We start from the raw sequence: 12,959 nt of genomic DNA on the forward strand, positions 1-12,959 counted from the left end.
AATTTTTTAAATTTAAATTGTATTTTAATTTGAGAATCTAAATTAGGTATTTGGATTATTGTTATGTATTTTTATTTAATTTCCTGTCAAATTTAATTGTGTCAAATAGATTAGATAAATAAATTTCTGTATTAAAAAGAAAAAAAGAGAAATAAAAATAATCAACAACGAATATTGGATTGTTTTTTTTTATTTAAAAACCAATTATAAAGATTATATACTTTATAGTAAGGCACGTATATGGAAATTATTTTTTTTTATAATGCATTCGTTTGTAACTAATTAATTATTAAGTTATAGACTAAATAATTTAATTAACAATAGTTAATTAATTAACAAATTGTTAAATTCTTTGACTAATAGATTAAATAATCCTTACAAAAAAAAAACAATATCAAAAGTTATACATTTTATGAAATGGACGTATTCAATTCGTAATAGTGCAAAAGAATCTTGCAGTCTTTTTTATAATAATTACACTGTCCGGATAATTGGATGATTCTTATCACTTTCGATAGATATAAAAATTATTTTTCATTGTTCCATCAAATTTTCTTTTTATGGATTTTTGTCGGACAGTGTTATTTATAAATATCAGATCGAGATTTGTACTTTATAATTAATAATAATAAATATTATCTAATAATTAATAATAAAAAAAAACAATGTTAGACATTTCTTATCAATAATAAACAGTTCATTCTGTTGCACAACCATGAGGCAACAAAATTTAAATTTTAACTACTAAAAAATTGTAAATATAATTTTGTATAATTTGCGATTTAAAAAAAAAAGAACGCAATCATCTCAATAAAATATCATTTTTAAATATAAAATAAATCTAATTCAACAATTGAAAGCTTAATACCTTTCGTAAGTATTGTTAAAAAATAACTAATTTACGAATTATTTATTAAAATTTTACTTGAAGATTTATCTTAACGTTTCGTTGAATCTTTCGAAGAAGACGATAATGGATTGTAGATTTTATTTTCCATAAATGTTTCCGGTTCCGAATATTTTTTTCGCCAAAGTTGATAATATTGTTCATTCGAAATTTCCGTAATATTCTCAATGCCAAATTCATCTTTTAAAACTTTTTTCCATACCTGAAAATAAAAGGAAATTAATTAATTCTTTTAAAAGTTAAATTAAAATAAGTAAATTCTTCACATCTGAAAAAAATTAAATTAACTAAAGATAAAATTAGAAAATTAATATAAAAAGTAATTTTTCATTCTTCTTTTGTTACCTCATCATCGTGTTTTACTCTTGCCGGTGATTTATTTCCATGAATTCCAGGTTTCAAGAAAGTATTAAAATTATAGAGAAGATAATTTAAAGTGTACATTTTACTAGAATCAACAGCATTGAACGTTACTGATCTTGTTGAACAACAATCATCACCTGGTGGATAAAGTGCTCTTGTCCAATATTGACCTGGCTTTGCAATTCCCCAAAACAAAATTTGCAACGAATAACCATGAAATGTTCCTCTTTGCAAAGAATCCCTTGTATCCGACGGTTTAATTCCCATGGAACGTAAATGTTTACCTAAAAAGAAAAATTCATTTAGCAATTATTAAAACAAAAAATTATGAATTTAATTTAAATTTCAAAACTATTTTCAAAAAAAGAATTATAGTTTACCCAAATAGAAATCTTCTTTTTTCCAAAATTTCCCACTCGATGCGCATTTTTGTGAATTATCAAATTTTTTGACAATTTTTTCAAACGCCGATTTACTGAGCACATAACCAGCCTCGGCGACATTATAATTTTGACCCCATAAAGAAACTGCATGACCAAGATAATAATCATGTTCATAATTCAATGGCGCCACGATATATCGTAAATTTTCCGGAATTACCATTGTATCGTCCTTAACAAATATAATCCATTCTAAATTTTCTTTTGTCTCATTCCATATATAATTCATTGATTCACATAATAGTTGCCATGATGATGTAAATTTTATATTATCAAATTTTATCACAGGTAAATTAAAATCATGTAAATCTTTTCCAAAAAATAACAATTTATTACAATGTTTACCCCATGTATTAGCAATTGTTTCTGCTAATTTTAATTTTTCAACAAAAATCACACATGTTACATGAACATTTTTCATTAACCATTTTGATTCTATTATTTGCTTCACAGATTTATTGTCATATTTTTGAGAATCCATATCAAGTTCTGTGATTCGTGTATTTTGCATTTGTAGCCATTTTTCATAAGAATGATTTTCGTCAAGTGTTTCGGACGATTCTTTTAACCAAACATAAAATTTTACACTATCTTTGGATAATCCAATGATATTATTGTAATCAACACTGGTTCTTTGATTTGTTATCATTACATTATCACAGTATGGAATTATTGAGTATTTCATTAAATATATTAAAAGAGTGATGCAAAATCCGGCTCCAAATCCCAGAAGAAAAACTATTCTCTCTTTTATCACAATATTTGTCATTTTTTTTCTTTTTTTTTGTAACAAAAATTTGTAAAAATTCTTAATTTTATAGTACTGTGAAAATTTTCAGAAAAGAAACTTTTCTCATTGTTATCTGAAAAATTTTAATGACTAGTTAGTAATTATTCCTTGCATTTAAATTGTCTGATAAAAGTTTGTTATCACTGTAAAACTAATTTATATTGTTTCTTTAACAAGTAGATTAAAGGTAACATGAAAATTAAAAAAAAAAATACCACTTACTATTTAATTAATTTTTATTTCAATTTTTCACTTAAAAATAAATTTATGTTAATTAAAATAATCTACACAAATTTATTCACTTAGTTATTATAAAAGTTGTCAACAATACAACAAAAAAATTAGTAGCTACTAAATAAAAAAATTTGAAATTGATTATTAAAGAATGTACTAGACTTTAACTTAGTGACGAAGTTAATTTTTTAAAAGCTTTATCAGGCACATAAACAGTTAAACAAATAAGAATTTTTTAACAACATTAAAATTCTCACAAAAGGCAAAACAAAGATTTGATTAACTTTCTAAACAGATAAAGGTATTTTATAAAAGAAATGACAATTTAGAAATAATAATTTTATTTTAAATTAAAAAAAATTAAGTTTTAATTTATTGTAACAATAATAATTAATAAAAATATCATAATAATATAGTATTTAATAATTAATTTAATAAAATAAAAATTATCAGCATAATAATAAAAAAAGATTGAGGAAAATATAATATAAAATCGTATGTCCTTGCATATGCTCACAAATAAGGAAATAAAAAAAGAATAAAAAAAAAAAACGAACACTGTTAGAGGTTAAGTATGAACCATAAAAAAAATTATTTTAAAATTATACTGCAATAATTAAAAATAAGTATAAAAACAATAATTAACACACAATTGTTAACTTTAAATTCACATTGTTAAAGAAACAATTAATGTTGCTATTTTTAATCATGCAAAATATATTAATTAACAGGTGTACTCACATTTTTAACAAAGAAAATAATATTTCAACATTATTAAGATGTAAAATTTTTATCCACAATTAAAAGCCATAAGATTTTTTTTTATATAAAAACCTTATATTTCAATTTTATTTGTTTATTTATTAAAATAAAACTCGTCTTCTTCTTCATATTATTAATATGTTTTTTTTCATTTTCTCGTCCTTTAATTTTATCCGTGACAAAAAAAAAAAATATGTCAACAATTTATATGAAAATTTATTTTTTATCACATATTTTTTCTTTTAATTTATTATGATTTTCCTTCTCCTATTGACTTTTTGATTGAGCACATAATGCATGAGTGCGTAACAGGTTGTCGTTTTTTTCGAACAAAATATAGGGGAACAGAGACATGGAAGTGAAAGTTGAAATGAAGATGAATACCAACTATTTCAGTCAATTCAATTCAGCAGTGACGTATACTCATTCCTTATTTCTTTTGTGTGAAATATCAAATAAAACTCGTAACATAAAAATCATTTAATTGTTACTAAACAAACAAAAAAATTAATTTTCCTCCTTTTTTCAATTTTTAAAAATTCTGAAACAATTTGAAACTTATTCATATTAGTCAAATTTAAGGTATTTAAATATAAATCGCAAATTAATTCAGAATTAAAATAGAACTGAAAGATAAACAAAATAAAAATTAAATTAATTATATTAAAAACAATATTTAGATTATTACTACATTTTTCATATAAAGAAAATTTAATAAAGGGTAAACTAAAAAATCAATTTTTGTGAATAATTTTACAAATGAGAAAAAGTAAATTTCTAACATCAATATATAGTGAAGTTTTATTATGGAATATACATTTATAAAAGAAGAATTTAATTATTCTCAATCGACGAAACATATTACGTTTTTAGGCCGACTTATATAGGTAATTTTTTTTCTCAACAAAAATCTTTGGATTAAAATATATTCAAAAAAAAGAAAACAGTTTAATGAAATATTTAAAAAACACTTTAGAAAATTAATAATCATATTTTCACAGTTTTCAATCGAAACTGTAAATATTTATAAAACTACGAATATCACTTTACTTTTCAATATTTACTGAATATTACAAGTCTATTCTATTTTTAGAGATCCATCAAAAATGTTTAAAGATTATCATTATAAAAATTGTAATATTTTTTTTATACAGAAAAACTAAAAAAAAATAATTGATTATCACCTTTACTTCACAATTATGTGAGGAAGAACTTTTTCATTATTATTTTAAAGTATATAATATGTGTTAAATTCTAAAATTTTAAAAATGTCTATTTAGAATTGTTATTAGGTTTTCACAATAAGTATAAAGTTTCTCAGGTAAAAAAATTTATCTATTCACAATATACCTTTTCGCGAATAGAAAAAAATTCTCTTTTTTTTCTCTCTCTTTTTTTCTTTACCACTTATCGAAAATGATTATTAACGACTAGATTTATTTGATTATGCGACGCATGATTTGATCATTTAAATGTTCGTTGAAGATGAACAAAAACCGGTTTTTTTTTTTTTTTTATAATCATGAAGATTCACCGTTACTATTTACAATTATTGCAGAAAGATGGCTTAATAATTATTTAGAGAAATATGTAAAATTTGAAAAATCTTTTCAAAATTATTGGGAATTTATCAAAAATTGTCTAAAAAAAAAAAATTATTAGAAAGTTCATCAAAGTATTTAAATTTGCCAAATCAAAAGCTAACTTTACCACGAATTTTGAAGAATCCTAAAGAATTTCTATTATGAATTAGAGAGCCAATACCTATATAATTTTCAACGATGATCGGTCTATTTAATTTACTGCTGTGTTCTGGAATCAATGATTGTAGAGCTTCATGTAATCCTTTTACGTCATATCTCGTTTTATCAGTTTCTGATCCTAGAAATTTTAATTTTTCAAATTTGTAATATAGAATCGTTTTTATTTATTTATTTTTAAAAATACCTTTATGCCAATAAAGAGGATGACTGGTATAAGTGAGCCAGGGAATATTTTTTGCGAATGGATTCCACTTTTTGTTCAATTGAAGCGGTTGTCCTTTATTCCACATTATTCTTAGGCCAAACATATTGCGATTTCTGTATTAAAAAAATAAATGAATTTTTTTAGTTAAGAATTACAGGACAAAAAAAGTAAAACAAAGTGCCTGGAAATGTTGTACAGGTACATGCAAAAAAAAATTCCTTGAAATGATAAAAACATAATAATTGGCAAAAATACAAACAAGAAATCTAATATTACTATAATAAAAATAATATTCAGCATAGGCTAATATATAAACAAAAACCTAAAATGGATATTACCTAAAAAAAAAAAATTTTTAATTTATCACGAACCTAGACTCAAATCGAGTTAAGCCGAATAAAGAAGACGACCAATCTTGACGAATAGCGTAGCTAATCACGGAAGAAAATCCTTCTGCCAACCCATTCAATCTTCTATAAAATTATTTCAAAGCAAAGAAACATTTTTTTTGTGAATTATCAAATTTTTTATCCTCTAATAATCATATTTTATTTACAATTACTTTCAAATTATATAATTTTCCTAAATATAATAAAATTATTCTGAATTTGATTTCAAAATTTGATAAACGTTTTTCACAATTTTTGAATATTATTCCTGTAATTTATATAATGATATGGGAAATAAAGAAATTTTTTTTTTATAAACTTACGGTAAAAGTGATTTTGATGGATAAATTAAATCACCAGCAATAAGCGTATCAATATCCAATACAGGTACTTTGTTAAATTCCAAAATTTTCAAAGATATGAGATCGTATTTTATAGAAAAGAGAAAATTTTTCGTTAGCAAAACAAGTCTTTCTTTTTCAGTATCCCATAAACTTATTCTGAAAAAAAATTGTTTATATATAATAATCAAGGATATAATAAAAAAATAAATGAAAAAAATTAATTTATTAAATAATTATAATTACTCTGTTAAAAGCCAGGTTCCTATAAGTGTCTCTTCATTATGAATAAGTTCCTTTTGACAATCTTTTAAAGCTCTTTCAATAACCTCTGCTCGGTCTGAGAAATAATTATGAACATCTATTATTCTGAAAGGTATATTTGAAACATCTTTCACTTCCGAAGAATTTGTCAATCCACTTGTCGTTTCTATACTTTGTTTTGTACCTATCGAGAAAAAATTATAAACATTTCAAATCGAATAAAATTATAACGTAAACATGAATTACAACACAAAAATTTTGAAACAATTGTTTCTTTTTCATTTACCAAATATTATTCGTTTTGCGTTGATGAAGATAAATTTTAGTTTTTCATATTAATTAAAAAAAAAATTAAAATTTTAAAACAAGAATAATAAATTAAATTTTTATATACGTACCACTAGCCGTTTCGTTTTCTTTTTTCATTTCTAATGTTGCTTTCTCAAAATGATCCCCAAGGCCTTCATCCAAAAATGTATCCTCCATCATGATGTACGATAAAATTGAAATATTTATTTGATTCTTTAAATTTCATTAATTTTATTATCAGATTTTATCGCAGACATGTCAAAGTGCGTCAGAAAGATAAAGTTAGGTTAGAAATTTTGCGCCTCTGCAAATTTCGCTTATTAAAGTAATTACATTTAAAGTATAACAGAATATTATTATTTAATTGATTATTAAACTTATCAAACAATATTGAATACTCAAATATTTAATATTATAAAGAAAACTAATAGAAAATTAAAGAAAAAATAATTCTTTTACTTTTTAAATTTTGCGGCAAATCCCTCTAGCGGTAAATAGTTACATTATTTGTCGTCTGCTGACGATGTCACCTGTCATCTGTCAGTTTTGTACAAAAAGAAGAAAAACACTTTTTTTAAACATGTTTATCATTATGTGCGCATAGTTTTTGAAAAATTTAAAAATTCAACTAAAATCAAGAAAGTTTTCATATTCATATATATATATATAAATTTTTTATACGAAATATCTATTTTTATAATGACAGACGCGTGTGTTTATATCATATAACCTCAAAATATTTTCGTAACTTGACAGTATTATGATTAATAAATTTGACAATTATTATTATTTAAATAATAAATGATGAGCGATGCGTGCCAGAAGTTTATTATTGTTCCTTATTTGCGTTGTAGGGAGCAGTATTGTTTTTATTGCTTTCAGCAATCAAAGACCTTCTATTCAAACATTAGTCACAGAAACACACAAACAATTACGGAATTTCCAGGTTAATATTTATATTTTTTAAATAAACGTCTTAAAATAAAAAAAAAAAAATACGTTATTGGAATTTAATTTTCTTTATAGGAGAACTTAAAAGATGTCGAAGAAAAGCGATTGGTTACAGATTCAAAATACCTTGCACTACTTGGCCTTGATGGTCAAACAAATACTACGCCTTTAATACCAAAATCACAAAACGTCACTGTGGTGTCTTTACTTAGACCTGGAAATGAGCAAAATATTTATGGTTTTGTTAAAAATGTCAGTCATTTTTTGCCGAATAACAGTATTGTTGTTTATAGTGTTGGATTAAATGACGATGTATTACAAGCTGTAAGATCAGTTTGCAATTCTAGTAAATGTAATGTCGTTCAATTTGATTTAAGCTCATTTCCTGCTCACGCTGAAGACGACAGGCTCCACGTGTATAGGCCTCTAGTTATTCAGGTATAATTATATATATATATAAGAATTATATAATTAAAAATAAAGTTTAGATGAATATAATTTTTTTTGTTAACTGCAGACGGCTTTAAATACACTAGAAAACGTATTATATATGGATTCAAACGTACGATTGAATTCTTCAGAAGTCTCAAAATATCTTTTACCTAAATCAGGAATTTTAACATGGCCAACGAGGCACGCTATTAGTTCTCTCACTCATCCAAAGATGTATGAATATTTTCACACAACAAGGGATAGTTTTTTATTTCTTCCATTAATTAGGGCATCACGATTAATTATTAGAAATACCAATGAAATAAGGGAAAAAGTAATGCTCCCTTGGGTGCAATGCGCATTAACACGGGACTGTATTTGTCCTATAGGTTTGTATTTAATTTATTTTCAATTTAATTTTTGTTAAATAATTAATTAAAAATTTTTTTTTAGGAGCTCAATCAGCAGGTTGTCGTTTTAATAAAAAACCACAATATCGTTATTCAGGTTGTCATGCATACGATACGGCAGCTTTGAATATAGTACTTGGATTATATTTTAATTTCATTGATACTTATTATATTCATCGAGATGGAGAAATGTATTTCTTTAAAATGACATCCGAGGAAATTAATGATGAATATTTATCAATTGTCAAACAAAATAATGTTACAGAAACAAATTCAAGGGGCATCATGTATACTGAACATTAATCTTTTTACATTTTGGATCTCAAAATATTTTCTATTTATAATATTAAGCGATACATTGAAAGCACAATTATATAATTTAAGTCTCTTGAAATAAAAAAATACAATATGAAAATTTTATTTAATTTTTTGAAATTTCTGTTAATTATTAAAATTTTAGGGTTATTTAATAAAACTAATGAATTTTCGAATAAACTCTTATTATTTTTGCTATATATATATATAATGTAAACTCCAATACACAAACTACTTTGGAAGTAAAATATTCTAAAATGCCAATAATTTATCAAATATTTACATTTAGATTATTTTTCATTTATATTGCGGACGCTATTATATTTTAAATATTACACTGGTAAAGAAATTGAAAAAATTCATAACTGATATTATGTATTTACAAAAGAGGCGTTTAATAATTATTTACATTTGTGTCAAAAAGTTAAATTTTTTTTATACTATTGCGCTTTGATAAAAGACAAAAAAAATTACGTGAAAATAAATAAATGCAAACATTCGTAAATAAAACAATACTAATTCTAAAATATTTAAAAAAAAAACAGCGATCGTAATTATTTAGCAAACTTTATGAGGAAATTTTAACATAATTTTTAAATATACTTTCATAGTTATTTTTCAATTAATGAAATATTAAAAAATTTATGGATTTATATGGGACAATTGATTTTTGAAAATAAGAGGCCATACCTCTTCAGTCTTTTTTCCTCTTTGTTATTTAAAATTTATTAAATAAATACATCCCTGTTGACATTTTTCTAAATAAAAAAATTTTTTTAACCTGTATTTATTTTAAACTCTATTTTAAGTTGCAATTCAATAGAATTGATATCTGTACGTTAAAGATAACAAATAATATAATAAATAAAAAAAACCTGTTTGTAAAATCTTAAAATTTTAATATTAAAACTAATATTTCCTTTCTTAGGCAATAAAATTTCTACATTACAAAAAAAAAGAGAACTAGTTTGTCCATGAAGAAAACTCTTCTTTGGAAAATTCAATTTCAAACACACGTAAATAACAAAAAAAAAAAGAAAAACGAAGATGCTTAAAAAAATAATATAACGCTTGTAAAAAAAAGAAAAAAAATTGGTAACATACTGAATATAAATAGGATAATTTTTTCTATTGGGTCCCATCTTCTATTGAGTGTGTACTTTTTTCTTGACAATTTCCACTAGTTGCCGATACCTTGCTTGACATTCTTCCTGTAATATAAAAAAGAAATTATAATTAAATAAAATGCATTATTTGTTATATTAACAAATTTGGATAATTGCTAATAATAATAATAAGTTTCAATTAAAATTAATATAATATTTACCTTCGTCTTTCCTTGGATACAACTGGCTATTTTTTCCCATCTATCAGATGCACCACTTTTTGGATATTTTATCAAAGCAGCCTCTAAAGCTTTTTGTTGCTCTTGTGTCCATTCTGAAAGATTTTCCGTACTTTCCACGCGAGTTTTAACTTTTTTTGTTTCCTCCTCTAATGGAGTTTCATCTGTTGTTTGACTGGGTTTCAATCCCTCATCTTTTACCTGAACATTTTATAAATAAATATTATTAAACTATTAGTATAATTAAAAAATTTTTTTTTTCTTTCTTAATTATATTAAATTATCCACCTTTTTCGCCATATATGTGACTTCATGAACTGAACGATTCATCATTTCTGCAATTTTTTCCCATCGATTAGTTGTACCGCCGGGATATTTTTTTACAAGTTTAATTAATTCTAATATATCATCATCTGTCCATAAACCACCTGTTGTTTTTGGTTTTTCATGAATATGATTTGTTGTCGTATTGTTGTCAGATTTATTCTCTTCTTTTTTATTAATACTATCATTGCGCTCCTGAGGTGTAAAAACGGCTCTTCTTCTTCTTGGACCACGTGGTACTGGTTCAGGTTCCGGTTCTTCATTTTCTTGAGCTCTAAAAGTATAACATATTTTTTTTTTAATTCGAAATTTATATGAAATATATAGATTTAATTTACTCACAATAATTCTTCCTCTTCTTTTCGCCGACGTTTCATTTCTTCAAATAACATATAAATACTACTAATTGTAGATGGAATACCAACAATGGAAGCATAAGTCCACTTTGGTAATTGAAATGGAAGTGTATTCCACATACTTGGTGTTGGAATTTTTTCTAAAATTTCCGCAAGATCGGGAACATCCATTTTGCCTTTTCGATTCTTTTTTTGCATTTTTTGCAATTTACTGCCAAGTACTTGTTCCTGAAACGGCAAGTTTTTTTTAAAATAATTAACTTTAAATTATATTTTTAAAATGTAAAGTAGATTGACTTACGTAGGTGTATCTTTTTTCAAAATAAGCAGCCCAAGCCACAAGATACTGGCCAATTGTTATAACGATAAATAAAATTATAGACATTTCGAGTAATCCCATTTTTCGTACATGACGATAATAATAGACAGCGGATCGCCAATTTGGCAATCCATTAATAAGAACATCATCGTAACGCTCTCGTTTACCTGGATCTCTCAACACATCATAAACTGAGACTAACTAAGAAAATAAAATAATATAATCATTAAATTATTTCATATTTTATATCCATTTTATTAATTAATAAAAATCTCTCTTAATTAACAAAATGTTAATTACATTTTTTCGATATCTCAAAATTTTTATTACAAAATATAAAAAACAACAAGAAATATTTAAAAAGAAAAAAATTCAATAGATAATAAAATTCTAACAAAGTCATGACGTATAGGAAATCTATAATGACCGATAAAAAATTTATAAGAAATATTTTTCAATTGTACAAATTAAAATCGGAAAGTTCGATCATTTTTTCATCTGATAATTATTTTAATTACTTTAATCAGTGAAATTAAAAAATATATCTGATTTCTTAAAATAATCTACGAGATTTTTTTTTTTTGTCTTTAAATGAAAAAAATATTTCTATTATTTAAATAATAATTAAAAATTACAGAATAATAATAAGTTAGAACTTACATTTCTAAATTTTATTTCCGCATCTTCCGCAGAATTTTTGTCTGGATGCAATTGCAATGACAATCTTCTGAAAGCTTTCTTAATATCCGACGAATTTGCATTCTGTAATTAATTACAAAATTGTAAAATAAGAAAAACTATAATGTAAATATAAAGCAAGAATATTATTTCTTGCAAAAAATTAATGAAATAGTTCAACAATTTCTTAGTTATTTTGATGAAAAATATTAACCTGCGGTATGCCCATAAGTTCGTAAAAATTTTGATTGACTTCCTCGACAACGTCGAAGACCTCCAGGTCGTCGTTGTTCCATGCCGATGAAATAGTCCATACGTTTAAAAATATTAGGACACCAAAAGACGTTAATAATATCCTCATCTTTAACACTCACGCACATTCATAACAAAATGAATTTTTCTTAAAACGACTATTTTCTCTATTAAGAACAAATATAGTTAATTACATGAATACATTTTTCTTTACTTTAATAATAAGAATAAGTATTTTTACTGACTGCGAAACTTTTGGAGGTTAGAGAGCGTTTAAAACATTGCCACGATTACCGTGCGTACAGATGTCAAGTGCCACATCGCCATTTTTTGTTTACAATTCACATTGACAGCTGAAAATCAAAAACTATTTTCCGTTATTTAATTATAGGTTATATTAATATACCAAAGAAAGGAAAAGTTTTTTTTAAACATTCATATAAAAAATATAAAAAAATAAATAAACAAAAATTACAGATAAACTAGAAAATTTAAAATAATAATCGCACATGCGCAATATGGTATTTCCACATGACGTCACAGTGCTACCAATCACAGCCTTTTTCCCATAAACGCCTGCGCCTTATTTCTATACATTTCATTGGTTAGTAATCGCGCTACATTTGAAACAGTTTTTAAAACTAAAGCTGATTTTATAAAAAATATTATAAAAAAATTATCCTCATATATTTGTACATTAAAATAAATGTAATTTTTATGCTTTTATATACAAATTTGAATAGAAAATAATTTAAAAATTGTAAATACATTTTTATAAACATTCAATGAGCAATAGCCAATCATGTGACG

The 12,959-nt window shown here is 24.2% G+C and overlaps 4 protein-coding genes across 6 annotated transcripts; 1 reads left to right on the forward strand and 3 right to left on the reverse strand.

Moving 5' to 3' along the window:
• Positions 1-174: 174 nt before the first annotated feature.
• LOC127283250 (glycoprotein-N-acetylgalactosamine 3-beta-galactosyltransferase 1-like) lies at positions 175-4,056 on the reverse strand. Its single transcript, XM_051307985.1, has 4 exons — positions 3,476-4,056; positions 1,651-2,573; positions 1,253-1,554; positions 175-1,109 (listed from the first exon to the last, which is right to left on the reverse strand). The coding sequence occupies exons 2-4, from the start codon at positions 2,477-2,479 to the stop codon at positions 939-941; spliced, it is 1,302 nt and encodes a 433-aa protein (XP_051163942.1). The 5' UTR covers positions 2,480-2,573; positions 3,476-4,056; the 3' UTR covers positions 175-938.
• Positions 4,057-4,693: 637 nt separating this feature from the next.
• Positions 4,694-7,337, reverse strand: LOC127283252 (tumor protein p63-regulated gene 1-like protein). Of its 2 annotated transcripts, XM_051307987.1 has the most exons (7): positions 7,227-7,337; positions 6,857-7,071; positions 6,441-6,642; positions 6,177-6,353; positions 5,836-5,937; positions 5,444-5,577; positions 4,694-5,377 (listed from the first exon to the last, which is right to left on the reverse strand). In XM_051307987.1, exons 2-7 carry the CDS (start codon positions 6,945-6,947, stop codon positions 5,190-5,192), a joined length of 894 nt encoding a protein of 297 aa, XP_051163944.1. In that variant the 5' UTR covers positions 6,948-7,071; positions 7,227-7,337; the 3' UTR covers positions 4,694-5,189. The 2 variants fall into 2 exon arrangements, with proteins under 2 accessions (XP_051163944.1, XP_051163945.1); XM_051307988.1 differs by lacking the exon at positions 5,836-5,937.
• A 226-nt stretch (positions 7,338-7,563) lies between these two features.
• Positions 7,564-9,917, forward strand: LOC127283251 (uncharacterized). Its single transcript, XM_051307986.1, has 4 exons — positions 7,564-7,713; positions 7,794-8,156; positions 8,236-8,539; positions 8,604-9,917. Exons 1-4 carry the CDS (start codon positions 7,579-7,581, stop codon positions 8,861-8,863), a joined length of 1,062 nt encoding a protein of 353 aa, XP_051163943.1. The 5' UTR covers positions 7,564-7,578; the 3' UTR covers positions 8,864-9,917.
• Positions 9,234-12,634, reverse strand: LOC127283249 (dnaJ homolog subfamily C member 1). 2 transcript variants are annotated; one of them, XM_051307984.1, is made up of 8 exons: positions 12,395-12,634; positions 12,112-12,316; positions 11,880-11,981; positions 11,202-11,420; positions 10,887-11,128; positions 10,509-10,818; positions 10,203-10,421; positions 9,234-10,086 (listed from the first exon to the last, which is right to left on the reverse strand). In XM_051307984.1, exons 2-8 carry the CDS (start codon positions 12,256-12,258, stop codon positions 10,021-10,023), a joined length of 1,305 nt encoding a protein of 434 aa, XP_051163941.1. In that variant the 5' UTR covers positions 12,259-12,316; positions 12,395-12,634; the 3' UTR covers positions 9,234-10,020. The 2 variants fall into 2 exon arrangements, with proteins under 2 accessions (XP_051163941.1, XP_051163939.1); XM_051307982.1 differs by having other exon boundaries at positions 12,112-12,634.
• Positions 12,635-12,959: the final 325 nt, after the last annotated feature.

Source organism: Leptopilina boulardi, unplaced genomic scaffold (assembly GCF_019393585.1).
Source record: "Leptopilina boulardi isolate dan_hultmark-lab unplaced genomic scaffold, ZJU_Lbou_2.1 LbouV2_31, whole genome shotgun sequence".
NCBI classification, from domain to species: Eukaryota; Metazoa; Arthropoda; class Insecta; order Hymenoptera; family Figitidae; genus Leptopilina; species Leptopilina boulardi.

Bases quoted from the DNA above. Each gene is read 5' to 3' on its own strand.
- LOC127283250 (XM_051307985.1), bottom strand. From the start codon at position 2,479: ATGACAAATATTGTGATAAAAGAGAGAATAGTTTTTCTTCTGGGATTT. The intron at 1,555-1,650 runs GTAAACTATAAT...TTTTCTTTTTAG, and splicing joins AAAAGAAGATTTCTATTTGG to GTAAACATTTACGTTCCATG. The intron at 1,110-1,252 runs GTAACAAAAGAA...TTTTATTTTCAG, and splicing joins GAGTAAAACACGATGATGAG to GTATGGAAAAAAGTTTTAAA.
- LOC127283252 (XM_051307987.1), bottom strand. From the start codon at position 6,947: ATGATGGAGGATACATTTTTGGATGAAGGCCTTGGGGATCATTTTGAG. The intron at 6,354-6,440 runs GTAATTATAATT...ATTTTTTTTCAG, and splicing joins GGAACCTGGCTTTTAACAGA to AATAAGTTTATGGGATACTG. The intron at 5,378-5,443 runs GTATTTTTAAAA...TAAAATTTCTAG, and splicing joins TCCTCTTTATTGGCATAAAG to GATCAGAAACTGATAAAACG.
- LOC127283251 (XM_051307986.1), top strand. From the start codon at position 7,579: ATGCGTGCCAGAAGTTTATTATTGTTCCTTATTTGCGTTGTAGGGAGC. The intron at 7,714-7,793 runs GTTAATATTTAT...TTTTCTTTATAG, and splicing joins AACAATTACGGAATTTCCAG to GAGAACTTAAAAGATGTCGA. The intron at 8,157-8,235 runs GTATAATTATAT...TGTTAACTGCAG, and splicing joins ATAGGCCTCTAGTTATTCAG to ACGGCTTTAAATACACTAGA.
- LOC127283249 (XM_051307984.1), bottom strand. From the start codon at position 12,258: ATGAGGATATTATTAACGTCTTTTGGTGTCCTAATATTTTTAAACGTA. The intron at 10,819-10,886 runs GTGAGTAAATTA...TTATACTTTTAG, and splicing joins AAAGAAGAGGAAGAATTATT to AGCTCAAGAAAATGAAGAAC. The intron at 10,422-10,508 runs GTGGATAATTTA...TAAAATGTTCAG, and splicing joins TCACATATATGGCGAAAAAG to GTAAAAGATGAGGGATTGAA.